Source organism: Pseudophryne corroboree, chromosome 2, assembly GCF_028390025.1.
Source record: "Pseudophryne corroboree isolate aPseCor3 chromosome 2, aPseCor3.hap2, whole genome shotgun sequence".
In the NCBI taxonomy this organism is placed as follows: Eukaryota; Metazoa; Chordata; class Amphibia; order Anura; family Myobatrachidae; genus Pseudophryne; species Pseudophryne corroboree.
In genome coordinates, this window is record NC_086445.1 from 216,523,922 (window position 1) to 216,550,825 (window position 26,904).

At 45.4% G+C, this 26,904-nt stretch overlaps 1 protein-coding gene across 2 annotated transcripts in view; it reads left to right on the forward strand.

Moving 5' to 3' along the window:
- Nucleotides 1–26,904, forward strand: part of AGAP2 (ArfGAP with GTPase domain, ankyrin repeat and PH domain 2) — a 355,861-nt gene that overhangs the window by 234,156 nt on the left and 94,801 nt on the right. For both annotated transcript variants that reach the window (XM_063952311.1, XM_063952312.1), the window contains exons 4-7: nt 22,257–22,342; nt 23,219–23,360; nt 23,501–23,635; nt 25,052–25,158. In XM_063952311.1, coding sequence (XP_063808381.1) covers nt 22,257–22,342; nt 23,219–23,360; nt 23,501–23,635; nt 25,052–25,158 — 470 coding nt within the window. The remainder of the gene's footprint in view (nt 1–22,256; nt 22,343–23,218; nt 23,361–23,500; nt 23,636–25,051; nt 25,159–26,904) is intronic.

Genomic DNA, 26,904 nt, shown 5'->3' on the forward strand with positions numbered 1-26,904 from the left:
CCCTCATAGTTAAAATATGGAAGTCGCGTGTGCCAAAAAAGGGGCATGGCCACACAATTGTACCCTTATTTCATATTACACCACACAGTAGTGTCCCTTACTCACATTACAACGCACAATAATGTCCGTTATTCACATTATGCTATGCCTCCAAAGAAAAAAAATATTTGACCCCCACAGAAAAAAAAACACACACACACCATTGGCCCTACAGAAAAGAAAACATATTAAACAACACAGAAAAAATAAAATAAAAACACACTGGCTTTCACAATAGAACAAACAAATTGACCACCGACATGAAAAAAAATGAACATACTGACCCCCGTAGGAAATAAAAAAAACACACATTGGCCCCAACATAAAAAAAAAACATATTGGCATCCACAGAAAAAATAAACACATTGGCCCCCACATAAACCCCCCCCCCCCATATATTGGCACCCACAGAAAACAAACACACACATTGGCCTCTACAAAAAACAATCAAACACATTGGCCCCAACAGGAAAAAAACACAATGACCCCAAACAGGAAAAATAAAATAAATTATCCCCCACAGGGAAAAAATAAAATAAAATTGGCTCCCACATTTAAAATATTAAAACACATTGGCCTACAAAAATAAATAAAAAATGGGGTGGACTGTGTATGTTCTTGCATTCGGTGGGGGGGTACTCTGTCTAGGGGGCTGACGCACACAGCTGACACACTGAGACACAAACAGATGCTGACACACTGATGCTGACAGAGACACACAGAAAGATGCTGACACGCTGAGGCTTACACACTGACACAGATGTTGACACACAGACCCTGACATGCAAACAGACAATGACACACTGACACACAGACAGATGCTGGCACACTTATGCTGACACAGACACACAGACAGACACTGACACACAGACAGATGCTGACACTGACACACAGAAACATGTTGACACACTGATGCTGACACAGACAGATGCTGATACACTGACAGATGTAAACACAGACCCTGACTTACTGACATACAGAAACTGACACTGACAGACGCTGACACACAAACAGATGCTGACACACAAGCTATTTCACCTTCCCATGATGTGTGTCCCTTGCCTCCCCGCATGCAGCTGCCAAGTGGGAGGGGGGGGAGGGAGAGGATACAGTGCAAGCCACAGCCGCCAGGTGGGAGTTGGGGGGCATCACTAACCTGCACATGCTTCTGTCTGAGGCCAAGGTCTCGATTCCAGTTGCTGCAGGCTGCTGGGTCCTAGGGACCAAGGGTTGTTTGGCTCCAGGGCACCCCCTGCTATTACACTGTTTGCCTGGCCCCTCTGTGCGCTCGCTGTCCCTGGTCACTTGCCTCAGCACACACTACACTAGCTTCACTGCCGCGGCTCCAGTTTGAATGAGCTTCTGTTCTGCGCATGCGCAGAAGCTCATATCGCCGCAGCCGCGGATATAGGAATCGGCCAAAGTGGGGCGGAGCACGGCCACTGAAGTCAACGGGAGGGGGGCATCCCAATCCGCCGCTGCTGACCTGTGTTGTCGTCGTCCGATGCCCGACAAAAATCACAGAAGGCAGCAGCGGCAGACACTGTTCTTCTCGCCAGAGTCCGGCACCGCTCAGCAGTCCATGCTACAATAAAGTAACTCTGCAAAACTACAGCTCCCAGCAGCCATTGCTGCCGGGAGCTCACAGCAGCAATGGCTGCTGGGAGCTGTAGTTTTAAAGAGTTACTTGATTGTAGTGCAGACTGCGGAGCGGTGCCGGATTCTGGCGAGAAGAACAGTGCCGCTGCTGCCTTCTGTGGTCTTTGCCGGGCATCCCTGCAGGTGGGGGACACAGGGGCATAGTGAATCTGCCCCTTGGCCACGGGTGGCACAACCAGGCGGCGCCCCTCCTCAGCTGGCGCCCCTGGCGAGTGCCATCCTGGCCAATGGCTAGATACGCCCCTGTATTAAGATGTGAACCATAGGAGGACAGTTTCTTTGAAACTAATGAAGTGGAGCGTTTGAAGAAGTGTGTCAAAGGCAGCAGATAAGTTTAGAAGGTTGAGAATGGAGAAATAATCTTCAGTTTTGGCAGTGAGAAGGTATTTGGTGACCATAGTAATAGTGGTTTCTGTAGAGTGGAGGTGGTTGAAGACAGTCAAGAAGGAAGTCATTCATTGAAGCTTGGAGATAAAAGGAAGGTGAGAGGTCGGGCAGTAGTTTGAGAGAAAGTTGGGGTCAAGATCTGGTTTCTTAAGGATGAAACAAGTGCGTGTTTGAAGGAGGAGAATTTTTTGACCTTGTCACAGTAATATATGAGTATATTACTCAAACACAGCAATTAGAACCCAATAGCAGAAGTTCACAAACATGGCAACAGCAGTGAGCAACCAAGTAATATCTTAATAGAATGTTGCACCTGTGAGATGTCTTCACACCAGGCACAGATTGTTGTTAGATTTGGTCTGATACACAGAAATCCAGAAGATTTATTAGGGATCAGGCAGTAGCAGAAATCAAGTTCAAAGTCAAGGTCTGTTACACAAGTAACCAGCAGGTTTGTTCAGGGATCAAGACAGAGGCAGAGGTCAAATTCTAGAAAGGGCTTGATTCACAAATATTCAACAGACCGTTTAAAGGAGCGGTCAGAAACAGTAGTCCAAAGATCAGAATGCTAGGTTCAGAAGCAGAAGTGTCAGTAGTATTTCACACCAGAGCGAGGCACAGTCTTTGTCAAGAAATAGTAATCACCTACTAGGAGCCTGATCTCTTTTATGGCTAAAGGGAATGGGCTACGAGCCGAGAGCCACCCCCTTCTGTGCATGCATCCAAACTTCTTTGCATTTAGCTGCCTGGGGATGATGGCTGTGAATGCCCTAGAACTAGGGACGTGCAGTGGGGTAAATGGCTCAGGAGGCACTGGCTAGTACCAGAGCCAGATTTACACACAACATATGAGCCCAAGGGTTCATGTGGGCATTATAAACAGGTGCAGCAGTGTATACTGTTGGAAATTTGTTGAGTTTTGATCAGAGATGTATGGGAAAGACAGGCAGGGGAGGCACTGCCTCACCTATCATAGACTTTTTTTACCCCAAAGTTGTGACTAACTTTTTACAGCTTATTGTATGACGTATACTGTATGAACACCGTAGTCTTAATATTACATTCTTACAACTTACAATGTACTTTTTAGATACGATGATGGTATAACCCCTCATAACCCCTGCTATACTGTATATTTTACATGTACTTGCCATCTCTCATTGCAGTCCATGCACTATATCTTTCATTTAATTTGTTTTTATCATCATGAGATACTGTATGTGATTTATTTAGTTTTTGGACATCTGTAATCAAATTGCTTTGCAATGTCACATTTTTCCTAAAGACTTTGTAACAAGAGTACATAATTTTAGTGGTCCATTAGCAGCTAAATAGGATCAAGCTGTAAACCTGCACAGCAAAATCACTGCTAAACAGAGCAGCCACCACAAACCTGGCATGAGAAGCTGTTTTAAATCCTCCTCTGCCTTTCGCCACACTGTAATGTGCATCAAAGAATGTCAGATTTCCTAACGCCTCCAATGGGAGCTGTCCCTTCAGCTTAGTGCTGAAGTCTCTGGATGGTCACATGGACTCAGTGTTGTTTCACGTGAATTTATTGCAAGCTTCCTAAAATCACGCAAACAAAACATTTTGCATTCATTATACGTATGAAGCAATTTAAGCCTTTTGTTGCCTTCTGTATATTCAACTATTGTTTGCTTTTTTTTGGAGTGTGTTTTAAAAGAGAAACAAAATTAGTTCTTTTTTTTTTTTTTTACCTAAAGCAGAAATAGGGAGAGTGCAAATGTTTAGACATGTTTTAGAAAAGACAAAGAACACTATACTGTATGTATTCTTATGTGCCGAAGAGAAACCTACTCCCACTTACAGAATTTCACTATAAAATGAACGTGGGCTGCAGCAGTGAGGTGTATACAATTTAGTGGGCAAATTTTCTCATGGATTTTGTTTTGATTTTATTTAACATCAATCAGTGGTTGATATTGGTGGTGGCTATATACTGTATATGCCATGGACCAACTTTGTGGCAGCAGAAAATAGGCCTTTTTCCTGGTTCAACATGACAATGGGCCTGATTTAATGGAGTATGTTAACCCAATGTTAATGCACATCTCCAATGTTTTAAGATCTGCACATGGGCAGAAGTTGCACTGCACATGCGCAGATCTGGGTCTGTGATTTCGCCCGCAGTGCCCCAAAAGTCACATAATGATTGACATGGTACATGCAAATAGTATTGAAAGAAAAGTATGTCTTTCTGCAGATGACACAAAGGCATGCAACATGGTAGACACACCAAGAGGGGAAAAACAAATGATTGATGATCTAGATGAGGCATGTCAAACTCATGGTCATCCAGCTGTTGTCAAACTACAAGTCCCAGCATGCTTTACCAGCTAATCAGTGGAGGGTATGCTGGTAAAGCATGCTGGGACTTGTAGTTTCACAACAGCTGGAGGGCCACGAGTTTGCCATGCCTGATCTATATAGACTAGAAGAATGGACAAAAGAGTGGCAATTACAGTTTAATGCCAAGAAAGGCAAAATCATGCACTTGGGTCTCAAAAACCCAAAAGCTAAATATAATATTAATGGCACTGTACTAGAAGCTACTGAGGAGGAAGTGGATCTAGGAGTCACTATTTCAGGTGACTTACATGCAGGTAAGCAATGCAACAAAGCAATAAGGAAGGCTAGTCAGATGCTTGGTTGCATAGGGAGAGGAATCGGTAGCAGAAAGAAAGAAGTAATAATGCCACTGTATAGGTCATTGGTACGGCCTCATCTAGAAAACTGTGTTCAGTTCTGGAAGCCATACAGGTATCTTCAAAAGGATATTATTATTATCCTTTATTTATATGGCGCCACAAGGGTTCCGCAGCGCCCAATTACAGAGTACAAATGCACATACAAAATAGGAAAACAGTGACTTACAGTTGAATACAATATAGGACAAGTACAGGGCAACTAAGCATAACTACACCAGTAAACATAAAGATAAGATCCAGGTGGTCAAAAAACTGTGGGATCTGGGCAGTTGAGGATTATAAAAGTAAGAAAAGTATAAGCACATAAGGGAAGAGGGCCCTACTCGTGAGAGCTTACATTCTAAGGGGAGGGGTAGACAGACAGGGATGACACAGATGGGGTACATAGAGACTATAGAGAATTTATTAGAGACTATACAAAGAAGGGCAACTAAAATGGTGCATGGCCTACATCACAAAACTTACCTGGAAAGACAATGAGATCTTCACATGTATAGTGTGGAGATGAGAAGGGAAAGGGGTACATGATAGAAACTTTCAAATATAGCAAGGGTTTTAACAAAGTCCAGGACGGAGACATTTTTTCAAATGAAGAGAAGTATTAGAAAACAAACACATGCACTGAAATTGGAGAGAAGTAGGTTCAGGGGAAACTTGAGGAAAACTTATCGGCCATTGTGTACAAACATGATTTAGGCTCTAAGGGCCCGATTCAGACCTGATCGCTGCTGTGTGTTTTCGCACAGCGGGCGATCATTGAACAACTGCGCATGCGTATGCACCGCAATGCGCAGGTGCGTCGTAAACAGTGACAGGATGGCAGATCCGGATTAAGGGGGCTTCTCTGGGGATAAGTACCCCGGGCCCCCCTTTCTAAAAGGGCCAGCCGCCAGAGATCGGATGCTGACCTGGACAGAGGTGCCCGGGGCTCTCTCCTAGGGCCCAGCCTTCAATCTACGCCCAGGAGAGAGGCCGCCGCACCCCGCACTCGGCTGCACGGATTGGGGCTATCACTGTCTACACCCGGCAGCACCCAGGAGAGAGGCCCGCACTGCATCGACCGCCACTCTCTGCACCAGAGAGCACCATGGCTGCAATCCAGCTAGGCCCCGCACTGACCTCCATGTTCTGCAGCCCTGCTCCTCCGGCTGCTGACTACCCGGCTTGCTGCTGCTGTACCAGCCGCGGAATCATGCGATCCCCGGGTCCCATCTCCTGACTCCTGCCGGCTGCCCAGGAGGTATAGTAGGACTTGTGCGGGTGTGGACCAGGGAGGGGGGGAGGGGGTTCCTCCCTGTGTTAGGTGCCTCGTGCCCCCATAAGGCTTAATCCGGCCCTGCAAGATGGTGTGAAAATTTCAATCACACGGCCGTTTGCAAGTTGACTGACAGGAAAAGGACGTTTGTGGGTGGTAACTGCCCATTTTCTGGGAGTGTCAGGAAAAACGCAGGCGTTCCCAAGTGTTTTCAGGGAGGGTGTGTGACGTCAGCTCCAGCCCCAATTAGCCTGATTTCTTTGCACTGGAGGAGTAAGTACAGGTTGAGTATCCCACATCCAAAAATTCAGAAATATGGAATTTTTCCGAAATAAAGAATTTTTTGAGTGAGAGTGAGATAGTGAAACCTTTGTTTTCTGATGGCTCAATGTACACAAACTTTGTTTAGTGCACAAAGGGGGTCATTCCGACCTGATCAAACGCTGCGGATTTTCGCAGCGCAGCGACCAGGTCAGAACATGTGTATGCACTGCAATGAGCAGGCGCGTCGTACGAGTGCAAAGCGGATCGGCGCCCAGTGATGGATTTTACGACGAAATCGTTAGCACGGGCGTTCGCAAGGAGACTGACAGGAAGGAGGCATTTCTGGGTGTCAATTGACCGTTTTCCGGGAGTGGTTGGAGAAACGCAGATGTGTCCAGACGTTTGCAGGGCGGGTGTCTGACGTCAATTCAGGGACTGAACAGGCTGAAGTGATCGCAGCGGCTGAGTAAGTTCTGAGCTACTCAGAAACTGCACAAATTGTGTTTGCATCTCTCGGCTGCAAAAGCGATCATACCCTTGCACAGCAAATATACACTCCCAGGTGGGCGGCGACTATGCGTTCGCAAGGCTGCTAAAAACAGCTAGCGATCGATCAACTCGGAATGACCCCCAAAGTTATAAAAATATTGTATTAAACGACCTTCAGGCTGTGTGTATAAGGTGTATAGGAACATAAATAAATTGTGTGAATGTACACAAACTTTGTTTAATGCACAAAGTTATTAAAAATATTGGCTAAAATTACCTTCAGGCTGTGTGTATAAGGTGTATATGAAACATAAATGCATTCTGTGCTTAGACTTAGGTCCCACCACCATGATATCTCATTATGGTATGCAATTATTCCAAAATACGGAAACATCCGATATCCGAAATACCTCTGGTCCCAAGCATTTTGGATAAGGGATACTCAACTTGTAATGAGCTATACACAGACTGCACACACTGCACAGAATGAGAAAAACATTAGATGGTGAGTGTGATGTGAATGGTTTTGCAGCTGTCCACTGACTGAGGGGAATTTTCGCACAGCGTACACATGCATTCGCACACTTGCATAGGGTGATTTTCACTCCTCCTGGCCAGCGACTATCTGATCACAGGACAGTGTAATTTGCATCAGAGCGATCAGGTCTGAATCGGGCCCTTATTTCCAGCAATATGCTTCTGCAGCTTTTATAGGTAATGAATCAATGTGGACATACCCAATACACATCTGATAAAGTAGGCTTTGTCAAAAAGAATTTAACTTTTCAGGGCAGTGGGAAACTCTGCAGTGAACTGAGAGCCTCACACAGAATGCGCTCTGGACAAAAGCCTGCTCATCATTCCATCCCTTGAACCATACACAATGTACGTAAAGTAAAGGTTTTAAGAGTACTGTAAGTTACATGACTAATAAGCTTAATTATTTAAGCTGCGACCACTGTGGAATGTACAAGTTCTATTATTCCCTTACTGTGGACTGCATGGTGCCCCCCCCCCCCCCCCACAGTGGCGCACCCAGGGGGGGTTTCCGAGTACCCAGAAACCCCCCTCCACTTAAAAAATTTTTTTTTTTTTTTTTTTAGCTGCATGAGTATTATTAATGACTGTCTAGCATCCTCTGCAGCCTGCTGTCTTCCTGGTGACACTTGCAAGTGCAATAAAAGTTTACTTTATTTTAATTATAGTACATATATATCCATGTGCCTACATATATACACATGTATATACATACATACATATAAACACACACACACACACACACACACACACACACACATAAGATATATATATATATACATGTGTATATATATGTGTACTGTATGTGTGTATATATATATATATATATATGTATGCATGTTTAATATGCTATGTATATGTGTATATGGGTTCACTACGATCTCCCGGCGGCCGGCCTCCCGGCGACCAGCATACCGGCGCCGGGAGGCCGGCCGCCGGCTTACCAACAGTGTGGCGAGCGCAAATGAGCCCCTTGCGGGCTCGCTGCGCTCGCCACGCTACGCGCGCCACACGATTCTATTCACCCTCCAGGGGGGTCGTGGACCCCCACGAGGGAGAATAAGTGTCGGTATGCCGGCGGTCAGGCTCCCGGCGCCGGTATGCTGGTCGCCGGGAGCCCGACCGCCGGCATACTGAAGACCACCCGTGTATATGTATGTGTGTGTGTATGTATATATATATATATATATATATATATATATGTAGAAGAGTCAGAACAAACAAATGTCCAAGACAGGACATGGCACTCCAGGACTTTAGTATAAATGATTTTAATGCATCCACTTAATCAACGACCTGCATCACTCCAACAGCCAGTGGTGCAGTGTAAACTGTGGCATAATGGCACAAGCATATATATGTGTATATATATATATATATATATATACATATATATATATACACACACACACACACAGACACACTAGTTTTACGGACCCAGCATATACTGGGTCACCTCAGTCCCCACCCCCGTGATTGGCTCCGCCCAGTTCTGGAAACCCCCCCATGCAAATCCTGCGTTTGCCACTGCCCCCTCAAGCCCTGGTGCCCTTAATGTTCGATCAGGAACAACCTAGAAAAAGCCTTTACTTTAAATCCACCAAACATCCTCTGTAGTTGTAAAGCATTCCTCCTAACTGTCCCGATTTTCATGCGAAACTCCTGTTTTTTTGGGACTGTCCCATGGTGGGGAAGCAGGCAGTTGGGAGGCTCCTATTACTTGATGCTCTGCTTAGCACAGTACACAGAAGGACTGAGGGCATGCCAGCAGCTCACAGAATGCCCCCTCAGTGATGAAAATGGGGGCGTGGCTAGCGAACGCAGCACTCTGTGAAGCCACACCCCTTTTCCATAGACCACACCCCCTTTTCACCATGCTAGACAGTCCTGCTTTGCCTCCTCCAGAAGTTGGGAGGTGTGATAAAGAAATGTATCTGTTTATAGTGCCCTCCAGATTTGCATATTGTCAGTAAAACAGAGGGGGCAAATCTTGGAAATTCTTCTTCAAATGCCTATGTTTATATAGGTTTATGTGCGGTATTATAGTATTGCAGATCTGTTTCTGGGTAGTAGTCATTATGTCGACAATCAAATGTCAACAGTCAAAAGATCAAACAATAATGTTCAATGTCATAATGGTTAAAATGTTGACATCCAACATGTCAATACTTGCAAAATGTTGACAGTTAAAATGTCGACACATGAAATGTCTGCACAGTTAAATTGTGGGCATATGAAATGCCAACACAGCCAAAATGTCAACAATAAACATTTTTAAGGTTAGTGTTTACGTAGGCTATAGGACTAGTCTTAAAAAATGGTGTCGGCATTATTTATCTGTCAAAATTTTGGCTGCCATCATTTTGAAAATGTCAACACTTTGTCAGTTTCAATATTTCACAAGTCGACACTGAGGTGTTGACATTGGGAATATGTCTATATTTTGGGCCTGATTCAGACCTGATCAGCGGGCGATCAGGCATTAACTGCACATGCGTATGCACCGCACTGCACACGCGCATCGGCCAACAGCAACGGGCATCGCCGGTCAGTGACAGGATAGTGCGAAAATTTCATTTGCACGGGTGTTTGCAAGGTGAGTGACAGGAAGAGGCCGTTTGTGGGTGGTAACTGACCGTTTACTGGCAGGCGTTCCAAAGCGTTTTCAGGGAGGGTGTCTGACGTCAGCTCCGGCCTCAATCAGCCTGTTCTCATCACACTGTAGGAGTAAGAGACTGCACAGCACACACTGGATTTTTGCAGCTCTGCGCACACATGCGATCGCACACTTGCACTGCGAATTTACACTCCCCCTTGGGCGGCGACTATCTGAACGCAGGACAGCAAAGTTAGTGGGCCAGCGATCAGGTCTTAATCATCCCCTTTGTCTGACTACATTTTGTACTTGTCTAAATCATGGTGTTTATATACCTTACACTTACCAAATTCATAGGTCACCCACGGTGTGTAAAAGTGTGTTGCATCCGCCTACTTTTGTGACTGAGCAGATTCTTTTAATCTATTAATGGCATGCTCTCTTTCGTTTATAATAATATTTATGTATACTGTTTAGTAAGGTTCAGAAATGAATATATAACAGAAGCATAATATATATTTTTTAATCAAGTTAAATCTAATGCAGCTTAGTAACAATCCACAAGAGAAACACAATGATCAACAGCTTTAAAACACTTGGAGTACAATAGAAAAGGGGAAAAAGAGAAGGAAATTTAACTAAACTCTTAAAGAAATGTGAAAGGTCAAGCTTTTTACATCTCTTGTGACCCCAAACCCCCCAAATCTGGAGGTCTATACTCCTCCACATCTTGTTCCTTCCTCTCTAGCTTCTGTTCTTGTTAGTTTCCATGGTTACTGAACAGTGGACGCGCTGTGACAACATCCTTCCTTAGTCTCTACTTTCAGTAACCATGGAGACTAGGAAGTCCTCTGAAGTTGGGAGGTAACTATTCATGGATGGAGCGTGTCACAAAGGAATGAAGTCACCACACTCTGGCGGTGTTAGATGAAAGGAGGAAGCTATTCAGTAATACAAACATTTTTATTCTGCTGTCTCATCCAATGCAGCTGCTTTATAAGAAATATCTTTTAACCATAAAACCTAAATTATACACAAAATAATATATTGGTACCCTTTACATATTTAGTGTCATTTGATAACTGGAAAATACAGAGGCACAGAAAATATGGACGTGCAAATGATCCTATTTCTCTGCAGTGCACATACACAGGTGCCCTTCCTCCCATTTATAAAGTGTATCCATGCAGAATTGCTGCACAATGCCCAGTATGCCAAAAGAGTAAAAATAACACAAACTCATACGATATTAAAATAAAGAGTGACAGAAAGAGGAAGAGGGCGATGAGGACAGGCAGAGGATGACAGGAATAGGATGACAGGGATAGGCAGTGGGTGACAGAGAGAGAGCGACAGGGAGAGGTAGTAGGTGACAGGGAGAGGGTGACAGGTTTAGGCAGAAGGTGACAGGTTTAGGCAGTGGGTGACAGGGAGAAGGTGACTAACAGGCAGTGGGTGAATGGGATAGGGTGTCAGAGAGAAGGTGAAAGGGAGTGGCAGTGGGTGATGGGGTGGCAGTGTGTGACAGTGAGAGGTAGTGGATAACAGGGATAGAGTGAAAGGTATAGGGCTAAAACACACTACCCGGCTTTTGCACTGCAGGGGGGGCAGATATAACATGTGCAGAGAGAATTAGATTTGGGTGGGGTGTATTCAAACTGAAATCTAAATTGCAGTGTAAAAATAAAGCAGCCAGTATTTACCCTGCACAGAAACAAAATAACCCACCCAAATCTAACTCTCTCTGCAAATGTTATATCTGCCCCCCCCCCCCCCTGCAGTGCACATGGTTTTGCCCAACTGCTAAAAAATTTCCTGCTGCGATCAACTTGGAATTACCCCCAGTGTGAGGACTAGTGTCCTTACACACTGCACGGCCCCGGCCCGGCTGCCGGGTTGCAGCCGGGTCTCACCACTGGAAGGTCCGGCTGCCGGCCGGGCGCCGGGACAGGGATAGGCAGTGGGTGACAGAGAGAGAGCGACAGGGAGAGGTAGTAGGTGACAGGGAGAGGGTGACAGGTTTAGGCAGAAGGTGACAGGGAGAGGCAGTGGGTGACAGAGAGGATGACAGGTTTAGGCAGTGGGTGACAGGGAGAAGGTGACTGACAGGCAGTGGGTGAATGGGATAGGGTGTCAGAGAGAAGGTGAAAGGGAGTGGCAGTGGGTGATGGGGTGGCAGTGTGTGACAGTGAGAGGTAGTGGATAACAGGGTTAGAGTGAAAGGTATAGGGCTAAAACACACTACCCGGCTTTTGCACTGCAGGGGGGGCAGATATAACATGTGCATAGAGAATTAGATTTGGGTGGGGTGTATTCAAACTGAAATCTAAATTGCAGTGTAAAAATAAAGCAGCCAGTATTTACCCTGCACAGAAACAAAATAACTCACCCAAATCTAACTCTCTCTGCAAATGTTATATCTGCCCCCCCCCCCCTGCAGTGCACATGGTTTTGCCCAACTGCTAAAAAATTTCCTGCTGCGATCAACTTGGAATTACCCCCAGTGTGAGGACTAGTGTCCTTACACACTGCACGGCCCCGGCCCGGCTGCCGTGTTGCAGCCGGGTCTCACCACTGGAAGGTCCGGCTGCCGGCCGGGCACCGGGCCGCCTTTGCAGCCAGTAAACCGTGTGTGTGAAGGGGAGCTTTCACACACAACGGTTTTTTCCCAAGCCGTGTCTAATGCTGCGCATGCGCACAGCATCACACACGGCTCAAAGCCATCCTGTGTGACAGACTCTGCCGGTTTCTCCCGGATGGCAAAAAGCCGGACAAAGTTTGTCCGGCTTTTTGCCATCCGGGAGAAACCGGCCAGTGTGTTACAGCCCATAGGCAGTGGGTGGCAGGTATAGGCAGAGGGTGGCAGGTATATGTAGAGGGTGAAAGAGAGATGCAGTAGGGACAAGGTGATGGAGAGGCAATGAGTGAAAGAAAGGGTGACAGGAGAGGGTTACTGAGAGGCAGTGGGTGACTGGATAAAGTGACAAGGATAGCCAGTGGGTGACAGAGAGAGAGAGTAAAAGTTGTAGACAGTGGGAGACAGGCAGGACCGGACTGGCCATCTGGCACTTCTGGCATATGCCAGAAGGACCGATGGGCAGGTGGGCCGGTCTGGTCCCTCAGAGAGTTGGGAAGGCCACACACAGTGCTGCCTCCGACTCTCTGGTTGAGCCGTCCCCACCAGTCTCCATGGAAATGGGGGCGTGCCGCGCATCCACGATCCCAGACTTGCAGCACGCCCCTGTCCCCAGCAAGCATCGCCATGGTAATGGGGGCGTACCATGAGTCCACGCCCCCATGACTCACGGCACTCCCCCGTACAATGCGACGGCGCACCCCCAGTGACGTGTGCTTGCGATCACTGGTACCCGAGCCGAAAGGGAGGCCCAGTCCATCATTGGTGACAGGTATAGGTAATGGGTGACAGGGATAGGCAGTGGGTGACAGGGATAGACAGTGGATGACAGGGAGATGAAGTGGGTGACAGGGAGAGAGTGAAAGGTTAAGACAATGGGTGACAGGGAGAGTGAGAAAGGAATAGACAGTGGATGACAGGGATAGGCAGTGGGTGGCAGGGAGAGGGTGAAAGTTATAGGCAGTGAGTGACAGGCATAGACAGTGGGTGGCAGGGAGAGGCTGGCTGAGAGACAGTGGGTGACTAGGATAGGGTGACAGGGAGAGTGTGATAAGTATGTTGCAAACATTACAATTAGCTTAACTTGGCCCAGAACTGTGGAGCGTGGAGGGCGGCTTCTCTTCTTAACACTGGGGACAATCTGTAAGAACATCAAGGACAGCCTGTTTTATACAGCCTCACAGAGGAAGCTGGAGTAGAGGAAAGGGGAGGAGCTGAGTGGAGAGTGGCCCCTCTTCCCTTTCCTGTCTGCCTGAGCAGCAGTGTGCTATTGTATTTTACTGGGGGAGTCGGACTGGGGGTGGGCGGTGCAGTGCTGGTGGTGGCATACAATGAGTCAGTGTGGGCCCCTTCACTTCGGCAGGCCTTGGTGCAATGCATTGGTTGCACCGCCGCTAGTTCCGCAACTGGTTCCTGCAACTTACATGTTATTACAGTATATAAGGGCCTATTTGATAAACGATCAATCACTTAATATATATAGAATAAGCCCAAATGTTGTGTTACTGTGCACATAACAATCATGTGCATTAATAGAAGAGCACACTAGGCCCATAGCTCCATACCCATTCCCTTCAGGGTGTAGGGTATGCGGTGCACATGTATCCACGGGGTCCATATCCTGCACCCATGTTCTTTAATAGCTATCTCTACGGAGCTCCATGTTGGCAGCAGCACTGCACAAATCACTGGGAAAATGGTGCTGCGCCCATTTTCCCATGATTTTCACATGCGCAGTATTAAAAAGCTGCAGGCACCTGATTGCACTTAGTTATGATGGCAGCCTAGTAAGCAAGCAAGGAGTGTAGGATGGTCCTGTTTGGTCTAGTGGTCCCCGTCCAGTGTCCAGGCCAGCAACATCTTATGGCATCATGACATCAAAGGCAGCTGTCTGTCTTTCCTTTCCATCTAAGAACCGCAGAATATGGGCACTCCTCTACGTCGTATTTGGATCCCATTCCCAGACTCAGAAACTGACAGTACCAGTATCCAGAGATAAGCTCTGGAGCCACTGCTGGTTCCCAAACTCAGACCCTAGAACTTTTTTTTTTTGGCCACCACTATATTCTATGTACTGTACAACCTGTATTTTTCCTTAACAGCAAATAATCTCAATATTTTGTAATAGGGGGAGAGTTGACTATGCCAGCGAGTTCAAACCCAAGCCTGTTTAAAAATATGCTAGAACTCATCAGGATTTCGCCAGTGCAGTCAAACCGTACCCTAAAACATAAGGTATCTGGTCTATAGATCTAGACTAAAAAGGTCTACAGTCAATAGGTCAACCAATAATGGTCGACAGGGTCAAAAGGGTGACATGTAAAATGTAGACAGTTCATAGGTTTAACCGCATCAAAAGGCTGACCGGATCAAAAGGTTGACATGACAGTGGTCGACACCAGTTTTTGTGTGGTTTTTTTCCAACTTTTTCATACTTTACCATCCACGTAGGCTTCGATGGCGAATAGTAACTTTGCCCGAAGCATGGCGAGCGAAGATGGTTGTCAGGATACCAGGTACTAGAGCCTTGGCTCCCACCTGTGTAGCTGGCTCCTTAGGCTAATGAACACACAGGCAAAGACATTAGCAAAGATACATCTTTATTTACACAGCACAGTCAGAATACAGTGTAAAGCAGTAACATGAGAAGCACATGTAATAAACAATTTCCAGGTATGCTATCAATTTGCCCAAGGGCACCCCTAAACACTCAACAGTAAATATATCATCTATTTCAAGTCTGGTTCCTCTCCTTTGCGAGCTTGCTCCGCAAAATCACTGTGAGATGAGTATACTTGGAGCATGTATTCTTGAGGATTCCAACTGCTTGTCCAATGCACCCTCTACCAATGTGGTCCTAAACAGATATCAGTCACCTACTCCAGCGGGCATATTGGGCTCTCAGAAGTTCTCACACTGGAGCAAATACTATAGGAGTGAACATACAGTAATAGCTTTGTCAACCTGTTCTAGGATCAAGATTATAATCAGCAGTATATTGTGCCCTGTCAGTACCTAATAGAAGCTGAAGCACCAACACCTAGTCATTTCCAATGTCAAACACACCCAAAAGTCTTACATGGGGGTATATTTACTAAGCTCACGATTTTGACCGATTTGGTGTTTTTCATCAAAGTGTCATCTCGGGAATTTACTAACCTCAAATCTCGGCAGTGATGAGGGCATTCGTATTTTTTTGGAAGTCAAAGAAAAAAAATATGAATGAATACGAATGAATACACCATCGGTCAAATACGCCTGTTATTTTATACAACTCGGTAATTTAGTAAAAAATCGAAATCACAAACACTGCCGTGAAAAAATACAAATCGTAAAAAAAAAGCAGTTTTAAAATGGACCTGCTTATTTTTACCGTGTTCTGATAGTCATGCACGGATCCGTGAGATCCATGCATGTTTATCAGTTGGAAGGGGTGTGAAAGTATTAAAAATCAGGAAAAAAAAGTGCGAGGGGTCCCCCCTCCTAAGCATAACCAGCCTCGGGCTCTTTGAGCCGGTCCTGGTTGTAAAAATACAGGGAAAAAATTGACAGGGGTTCCCCCATATTTTAACAACCAGCACCGGGCTCTGCGCCTGGTCCTGGTGCCAAAAATACGGGGGACAAAAGACGTAAGGGTGCCCCGTATTTTTCACACCAGCACCGGGCTCCACTAGCCAGAGAGATAACAAACTTTTGTTAGTGCAGCTTTCTGCACAAGCGATCGCACCCCTGCACAGCGTTTACCCCCTCCTCCTGTAGGTGGCACCTACCTGATCGCAGCACTGCAAAAAACTGCCTGCGTGCGATCAGGTCTGAATCACCCCCAATGGGGCTAATTCAGACCTGATCAGTGCTGTGCATGTTCGCACAGCAGCGATCAGGCCTGAACTGTGCACGCCAGATAGCCGACGGCTGCCTTTAGCTAGCATTAGCCTCTGCCTGATTGACAGGCAGAGTCGGTCGCTGGGCGGGACGGCGGCGCGGTCCGTCTAACGCAGGCGTGGCCAGACCGTTGTGGGGGCGGGCTGCCGTGGCTGCGTGATGTCACACGCAGCCGATGCAACCCGGGCATCGATGAGTAGCTCCCGGCCAGCGCGCAGGAGCTGCACTGGCCGGGAGCTACTCCAGAAGTACAAAAGTATCGCCGCTGTGCTATGCTTTTGTACTTCTACGATGGGGCAGGGACTGACATGCGGGGCGGGCTAGCCCTGTGCTGGGCGTCCCCCCGCATGTCAGTGTGCCTGATCGTGGCTGTGCTAAATTTAGCACAGCTATGATCAACTCTGAATCACCCCAAATGATCCATCCGTCATGTTCACAAAGGTGTTCGGCATCCTTGATGAAAATATCCTTCTAAGTTTATCCCCCTACCAGCATTCATGATGTCAATGGGGTTTCACCAACCACCAGTAGCGGATCTTGCCACGGCGGCGGCGCCCTCGGAAGGCGGCGCCCCAAGCAAAAGTACCGTGTGCCCGTAGCAAGTTCGCTACTGGATACATCCTATGTGACTGGCAGAGGCCCGCATATGTGCCACCTGGTATATTTAAGAATTTATCTGTAGAGCCGCGGGTGCACCTTGTAACCTGAAAACATACATATATCATTAATAAATAGTATATACCTGTCCGCAGATGTAGATGTGTATATTTCCCAACTGTGCTCGATTTTCACTTCACCATGCTACCGCTGGTCTAAACGGGTAGTTTATTAGTTTGCATGTTATCCCGATGAGTGATTTTCTATGTTGTATGACATCGTTAACTCCAGCATGAAGTTGAATAACTTGGAATGAACTGGCATTTATCAACCAACGTATGCAGGGTAAACAGGGGGCAGGAAGGGCTGGCTAACCAGATAGAATAGGGGAGATTCTCCACATAAGTCTGTTGATGAATGTAAGACCCAAGGGAGATGAAAGATATGGACAGCCTGGGGGAGGCTCCCTTGGATCATCACAATGATGAAACACAGAAAAAAATAATCATATTCATGATTATGAAACAAGTAAACTGAGCAGCATTTTAGCAAAAGAAAATAAACAAATGTTAAAATCAGTAAGGAGAGGTCCTAAAATATCAGTGGGATCTCCCCCTTATACATTTTCAGACGGTCTGCAAACTTAGGTGCTGATTGGTTGAGGGTGCACCTGGTGATGGTGATAATCTGTATATTTGCTGTAGGTAAAAATACGTTTGAAGCAAAAAAAATTCCGGCAAAATGGACGCCGCGCATGCGCAGTAGAATTTGTCTCCAAAACATGGCAGGTGCCATGTTTCTAGAGACCTGCGCATGCGCAGTAGACTCTGGCACAATGCCTGAGTCTACTGCGCCATGAAGACTCTGCCCACTCCGAGTCTCCGCCCACTTCGAGTCTGCACACAGGCCCCCTCCTCTGTTGAAATGACCCTGACAATGATGATACCTGTACTGCTAGCATCATGAATATATATAATAAACTAGTAATATACTGGTAAAGGGTCCGCAGTAACTCCTCCTCATCCCACTCCTCACTCTTTCCCAGCCTGGCCTCTCGATCCACAGCTCCGCTCCACCCAGTCTGAACAGCCCCATCCTTCCTTCTGCTGCACTATCATGCTCCACCCCCCATTCTTTTTCACCATGCCTCCTCCCTGTTTGCTGCTCTGTAACTCCCCTCCTCCCACTCTATCCCGGCCATATATTTACCCCATTTTCGGTAGCTCTGCGAGACCTCCTCTCCTGCTTGTCTAGGGTCTTTTTTTTATAGTAGTATTTAGTATCATTTTACCAAGTTGGCTCATGCATGCACACAATTGCAAAGACTGGTATGGCAAAGTAATAGGATAACTGCTCTGGGCCAATCAGCTGATGTTGCAATAGAAATTACTGAACAGCCATATAAGAAAACACATATTGCCACACTATGGGGTATAATAATAAATAAGCCTCAGAGTGTTTTCTATTCTGTAAGTCATAGCATCCAATCCAAGCCAGACTCCATACGTAGAATGTCTGGTACACATGTGAGAATTGTGATGCGGCCCCTACGGGTGGTCTTCAGGTTGCCGGCGGCCGGGCTCCCGATGACCACCATACTGGCGCCGAAATCCCGACCGCCGGCATACCGACATCTTTTCTCCCTCTTGGGGGTCCACGACCCCCTGGAGGGAGAATAGATAGCGTGGAGTGCATAGCGCACCACCATACCCGCAGCGTGGTGAGCGCGCATGGTGAGCGCAGCGAGCCCGCAAGGGGCTCATTTGCGCTCGCCCAGCTGTCAGTATGCTGGCGGTCAGGATTCCGGCGCCGGTATGCTGGCCGCCGGGAGCCCGACCGCCGGCATCACATACTACACCCGCCCCTACATACCATCATAAGGACATAGCATTATTGCCCAGATGTATCAATCCTTGTAGAGTGATAAATTGCATGAGGATAAAGTACCAATCAATCAGCTCCTAACTGCCATGTTACAGGCTGTGTTTGAAAAATGACACTTTAGAGCTTATTGGTTGGTACTTTATCACTGTGCAATTTATCACTCTCCAAGGCTTGATAAATCTGAGCCTATGTCTGCTCCATCCCCTATCAGAATCCAATAACACACAGTGCTAATTTGGCGTTTCACTCCAAATTATATATACTGTACAGTCATTGTAGTGTCATTATTTTCCAAATCATATAATTGTCTAGTTAGAGTTGTTCCAGTTGTAAAGCACAACATAATATGCTGGTGATATATAAGTAACGGTATCCGGACTATAGATCTACACTAAAAAGGTCTACAGTCAATAGGTCTACCACTAATGGTAGACATGCATTAGGTCAACAGGGTCAAATGGTCGACATATAAAAGGTAGACAGTTTAAAAGGTCAACAGGTTCAAAAGGCCGACATGACAATGGTCGACATGTAGTGCCAGCCCTAACCATTAAGATGCCCTAGGCAAGATTCTGGCTGGTGCCCCCTAGCACCGCCGCTAGTTCCGCCTCAGACCCTGCACCCCTTTCCCAGCACCATCACCCTCACCCATAGCAGCCTCATATTGGTGTTCCTACTCCCTATATTTTAAATAGGAACAGTGTGCACATTCGACACACAGCTCAAAAAGGGGCATGTCCTTGCTGGGAAGAATGACCCCCTATATACGTTGCTCCTCACAGCAGTGCCCCTAATTCACATTTCATCACCCGTAATTGCTCCTTATTCACATTACACCACACCATATTGCTCTTTATTCACATTAGACCACACAGTAGTGCCCCACATATAACACACATTATTAATGTCCTTATAAACATAGTGCATCTTGCACATTATGCCAACCTTTATTAATGCCCTTATACATATAATGCCCTTTACACATATGCCAAACACTACTGCACAACCAACCCACCCGCACACAGCACTCACATAGCTGCTAACACTGTGACCTCTGCCTTTGCTTGGTTACATATGTGTCCTAATACATCTTGCCTCAATACACCATGCAGCAAGAGATGCTTGGCGTTGGGTGCCTTTTTTTACATAAATGTGTCTTATTTGCATTACGATGTGGCTAGGATGCACAAGCAGCTTCTGCTGATTAAAATGATATGCAGCATGCCTATATTATATGTGTGACTGTGGCTGTAGTTGCACACGAAATGCTACGTTACAGTAATTTCCAGGAATACACTGTAACATAACATTTTGTATGCAGATACAGCCGCAGTCACAAACAGAATATAGGCATGCTGCATATCATTTTAATCAGCAGAAGCTGTTTGTGCCTCTATGCCCTATGCATTTTCCTAGTTTGCCTATGTCTAGGACCGGCTCTGTCGACACACATATGGTAGACACAAGTTTTTTAATTTAATTTTTCATTTTTTTTAACTTTCTCATACTTTACCAACTACATGGACTACGATTGGGTATAGTAACCTGAAGCTTCACTCTCCATGCGAGGGGACATGTTACACTGATGGGGCTTGTTTTTGTCAGAAGAGTGACAAACACCCCCCCCCCACACACACACACACACACACAAAAAAGTGTCTACCTTTTTTGTATCAACCATTTACGAGTCGACCTTTTGACCCTGTCAAACTCTCCTACTGTCTACCTATTCTATGTCGACCTTTTGACCCTGTTAACCTTTTGCCCCTGTCGACCTAATGCATGTCTACCATTAGTTGTAGACCTATTGACTCAGACCTTTTTAGTGTAGATCTAATAATCCACACCCATAAGTAACTAGTAATAATACAGGTTGAGTATCCCATATCCAAATATTCAGAAATACGGAATTTTTTGAGTGAGACTGCGATAGTAAAACATTTGTTTTCTGATGGCTCAATGGGGGTCATGCCGACCCAATCGCACGCTGCACTTCTTCGCAGACGTGCGTTCGGGTCAGAAATGTGCATGCGTGGCGGCTGCATTGTGCAGGCGCATCGTTGCCCGATGACAGCTGTCACCGGGCAGTGACACCATGAACATAGAAAGCGGTCGCTTCGGCGACCGCAAGAAGATTGACAGAAGGAAGGCGTTCCGGGGCGTAAACTGACTGTTTTCTGGGAGTGGTGCAGCGACCGCAGGCGTGTCCAGGTCATTTGGAGGGCGGATGTCTGACGTCAATTTCGGGACCTGCATCGCTGGATCGATCACACAGGGTAAGTAACTCTTACCCTGGTCTACTTCTACACAAAAATATTTTTTGCATAGCAGGGCTGCACATGCATTCACAGCCTTGCTATGCAAAAAAGCCCTCCCCCATAGGCGATTTCTAGTTGATCGCACGGGCAGCAAAAAGTTGCTATGTGCGATCAACTCGGAATGACCCCCAATGTACACAAACTTTGTTTAATACACAAAGTTATTAAAAATATTGTATTAAATGACCTTCAGGCTGTGTGTATAAGGTGTATATGAAACATAAACAATTTGTGTGAATGTACACACACTTTATTTAATGCACAATGTTCTTAAAAATATTGGCTAAACTTACCTTCAGGCTGTGTGTATAAGGTGTATATGAAACATAAATGCATTCTGTGCTTAGACTTGGGTCCCATATCCATGATATCTCATTATGGTATGCAATTATTCCAAAATATGGAAAAATCCAATATCCAAAATACTTCTGGTCCCAAGCATTTTGGATATGGGATACTCAACCTGTAGTAATAATAATAAGAATAAGCATAAGAATTATTATTATTATTATTATTATTATTATTATTACTACTATTATTATAATGGAGCCATATTAAGTTTGCACTTTAAGGCACAATCTTTATTTTAGCACAGTCTCTTATACTGCCATACACATGGAACTTTATTGCTATAACTTGACCCAATCCTATACTAGACTGTTCAAAGCTGATATTGCATTATGTGATGAGAAGTTCTTTAGTCACTCCTCTGTGGCCAATAATAACCAACGATTGATGTGTGGAAGACGGGAATACACATCATCTGAATTACTCGCTTGTTGTTGGGAATGCAAAATTAAAGGTGAAGAATAAAACCTGAGGAAGGTTCCATGTGAGATCTTATTTTTTGCTGTTTATTCACACATTACCAGGCATTGCTGCTGTCATCCAGTGTTTTCTAGGAATCCTGAATCTATTGAAAGCTGCACAGTTTACTATTCCCCATGTCATTTACATTTCTCTTTATTTTATGTTTTTCCAGGCGATCAGTTTAAGAAAGAGATTAGTGTGGAAGGCCAGAACTATCTCCTGTTGATCAGAGAAGAAGCAGGGGCGCCAGATGCCAAGGTAATTGTGATTGCTACTTGACTTTAGCACAAGAGCAGATGGATAATGAAGCAAATGATAGCGCTGGCAGAGTCAGTCACTCATGAAGAATCCATCATGGGACATACCTGAGTGCACAGAAAAGGCGTCTGTGGCACAAAGCAGCTCTAGCAGCTACAGTATGGCGCAGAGTTATGTGTCATATATTAATGTACAGGGGTCTATCTATGTAGCAAAGATGAACTTTGCCTTGGGAGGTTAGACTGTATCCACCTCTTTTAATGTAAGAAGAGGTTAACACCGCCATCCCCGTAGACCTTTACTGGGACCAACATTAGCTGATCGAACAATGGAGACCAGAGAAGCCAGAAAGGATTTGCTTTATTCCTACCTGATCAAAGTACAAGCTGCGACTACAACTACAAACTATAATGTGCAGTACAGTATTCTATACTAACCCTCCGGCAACCAGGAGCAATCCGGTGCAGGGGAGCCCATCTGTCTGTCTGTCTATCTATCTTGTCCAGCATATGTTTGTTGTAAGCGTGACATTTGGATAAACCAATACTTTGTGGACATCTGAGCTCATACTACCCTATTATACGTCCTTACAAATCACTGAAACAACAATGTTGGGCTTTTTCAGGATGTTGTTACGGATGATACCAATAAGATTCTTTTTCCTTTTCCAGTATAATTATTGTAAATCAAAGAAATTATTTTAACGAAACTGAGTGACTTTATAGATAAAGTAAATTTAGGAGCAGCTCATAACTAGATTTGAGCCCAAAGGGTATCCCGTTTATTCCCCATGGGCAGGGATGGTATAAACCAGTGTCTGTAATGTATACTGACAGATTGCCTATTGATTTAACCTCTCTGGACTCTGCTCTTCAGTTTGCTAACTGGGTGGATGGCGTCATCTTTGTGTTCAGCCTGGAGAATGAGGCTAGTTTTCAAGACGTATTCCAGTACTATGCTCTCTTGGCCAACTATCGCAGTGTCACTGACATCGCTGTGTCTCTGGTGGGGAGTCAAGGTAAGCCTGTGTTATTTGCTGCCACTCTTCTATATATAGAGAGTGCAAACGCACACACACACACACACACACACACACACACACACACACACACACACATATTTTGCCTATGATACTTATAAGACTGCTTCACCTTTTAGATAAAATTAGTTCCAGCAACCAGAGGGTGATTGAAGATGTACGAGCCAGAGGTCTGTGTAATGACATGAAGCGATGTATGTACTATGAGACCTGTGCCACCTATGGGTTAAATGTGGATCGAGTGTTCAATGAAGGTATATTTCCTTTGCTAATGGAAGAGACATGAAAGGCAGGATGTAATGGAGTCCGAGTTTGCCCGACGTGCGGGATGCTTCATTTGCAGTGCATGGTAATTCCCTGTAAAGGGCTGCCTCTTTAAAAAAACGTCCGAGTTGGGCCGGCATCCCGCTCGTCGTGTGAACTCGGACTCCATTACATCCCGCCCAGAGCTTTTGTTGATATTCCACTGTTATTGTTTTATCATTTAAATTGTATAGATATTATACATACTGTACAATGCACAGGAATCACACTTGTCACTAAATCACAAATACGTCTAGCAATTGAAGAACATACAGCCATCCTACTATATATCACAAGTATATGATACGTTTGCTTCCTGGGCTAGTGCAGGAGGAAGCTCCACTGCCAGTGATGCACTTTTTCCGCACAGGTTTTTACATAATCGCATTTCACCAGATATTTATCAGAGCACTAAGTAATCTTTACAAAGACATATGGACATTACCCGCAGCAGATGGATGAAATAGAGGAGAGCACAGGTCATGTGCCACCAGGTCATGTGCACAGACTTTCTATTTACTATAGTGACCATCTAAGTGAACATCTAAGCCCTTCATGTACCATAGGCCAACAGACTCCAAATGCAATAGATGATTTGACCTTAATTCCCACCTGATCAGGAATGTGACCAGTAACTAGTGAGCAATTATTTGCATTGAACCGGGGAAGGTGCTAAAGAGCTCCACCATTTCCATTTTACCAATGATATCCCTAATGTATCAGTATTAGCTGTGTCAAGGCAAGAGACTCTTATTTGTACAGGTTTATGAGGCATCAAATACACTGCACTAAAATAGCTGATTGTTATACACTGTGCTGTATTATCTGATTCATTATTATTCACTGCACTATATTTACTGATTGTACATTGGGGATGCGGTCAAGATGCCGCCGGCCGGAATCCCGGCGGTCGAAATACCGATGCCGGAATCCCGACCGCCACAATCCCGACATATTCTATATAATAGTGTGCCGAGCCTAGCGAGGCACCGTGCCTGCAGCGTGGTGAGCGAAGCATGCCCGCAAGGGGCTGCGTTCCGCTTGCCACCCCTGTCGGGATTGTGTGGTCGGGATTCCGCCGTCGGGATTTTGACCGCCGGGATTCCGGCTGGCGGCATTTAGTACTGATCCCGTACACTGCACTATAGGGTCTATTTACTAAGCCTTGGATGGAGATAAAGTCGCTGGAGATAAAGTACCAGCCAATCCGCTCCTAACTGCTATGCCACAGGCTGTGTTTAAAAAATAAAATGGGGCCGATTGGCTGGTTCTTTATCTCCATCCAAGGCTTAATAAATAGACCCTTATATTAGTTAATTTTATGTTTAATTTGATTTATTGTCAAATGTTTAATCTTATCAATTCAGTTGCCCAGAAGATCCTAGCACTGAAGAGGCAACAACAGCTACTGTCATGCAAATCATTACCCAGCTCCCCAAGTCACTCCGCAGGTTCCACTCCATTATCAGTGCAGGTATGTGATCACTTACCAAAGTAAATATGTATGGGATAGTTGTATTATATGATGAATTGTATCGGGTTAGAGGGGAAGTGAAATTACTTGTATAAATAAGATAAGACATACGGGTTGTTGTCCTAGGTTTGACTTTTTGATTGAACAGATTCCATCCTATCATTCTAGGGGTATGTATGGACATGTATAGGTCGGTGCTAGTACACCACAGGACAGTGACATTGTATTATTCATCTTCTATCAGGTTACATTATCTTGGCACTTTAAAGGATGATGATGTAAGTTTCAAAGGACTGCAGTATTTGGAAGTGCTTCCATTCAGACCATGGGGTTTTTGTAGATTAAGATACACCTTGCTAAATGTAATTTGGAATATACAGTAGCTGTAACTTGAAATATACTTGAATGAGAACTCTGAACTGTCTGCAGTCCACTTTCTCCAAATAATATAATTTTGGGGGGAGGCTAATGTTTCAACCCTTTGTTGTTTTGGTGATACTGTGTGTGTTAGCTTGGGTAATTCTGTGTATGTTAGTTTGGGTGATACTGTGTGTGTTAGGTTGGGTGATACTGTGTGTGTTAGTTTGGGTGATACTGTGTGTGTTAGTTTGGGTGATACTGTGTGTGTTAGTTTGGGTGATACTGTCTAGGGTATTCAATTATCCGCAAATTCGCGGCAATTTTTCGCCCGAAAATTGCCGCGAAAATGCTCCGTTTTTTGACCTATTTAATTCCAAACGGGTTTCACGTGAAAATTCTTGCAGTGAAAAGTGCAGGTGAAAATGGGGAAATCAGCCTGTACCCCAAAAAACGCTAAACTAACATAGGAAAACAGAAGAGAAGTGTGTTAGAGATCACATTAGAGCGTTTTTGGGGACTTAAATTGTGTGAAATGGCTGTTATATGCATTTTTTTAAAAATGCAAAAAAAAAAATGATAGAAAGCAAGTTTTTTTGAGCAAAATAAATGTTCTCATTAAATTTGGAGTACATGAAAATGGGTATAAGTATATATTTGGGTCATTTTAGGGTACTTTAACAAAAAGTGGAAACAGACCAATTACTCCCATCTGCAAGCCTAAAAAATACATGTCCCACTCATAAAGCACCCCAATATACCTGTCCCATACCTTGAACCCCAATTTCTCTAACGTCCTAGTGGATGCTGGGGACTCCGTCAGGACCATGGGGAATAGCGGCTCCGCAGGAGACAGGGCACAAAAGTAAAAGCTTTAGGATCAGGTGGTGTGCACTGGCTCCTCCCCCTATGACCCTCCTCCAAGCCTCAGTTAGATTTTTGTGCCCGGCCGAGAAGGGTGCAATTCTAGGTGGCTCTCCTAAAGAGCTGCTTAGAGTAAAAGTTTTGTTAGGTTTTTTATTTTCAGTGAGTCCTGCTGGCAACAGGCTCACTGCATCGAGGGACTTAGGGGAGAGAAGTGAACTCACCTGCGTGCAGGATGGATTGGCTTCTTAGGCTACTGGACACCATTAGCTCCAGAGGGAGTCGGAACACAGGTCTCACCCTGGGGTTCGTCCCGGAGCCGCGCCGCCGACCCCCTTGCAGATGCCGAAAAATGAAGAGGTCCAGAAACCGGCGGCAGAAGACTTTTCAGTCTTCATAAGGTAGCGCACAGCACTGCAGCTGTGCGCCATTGTTGTCAGCACACTTCATAACAGCGGTCACTGAGGGTGCAGGGTGCTGGGGGGGGCGCCCTGGGCAGCAATGATAGTACCTTATTCTGGCTAA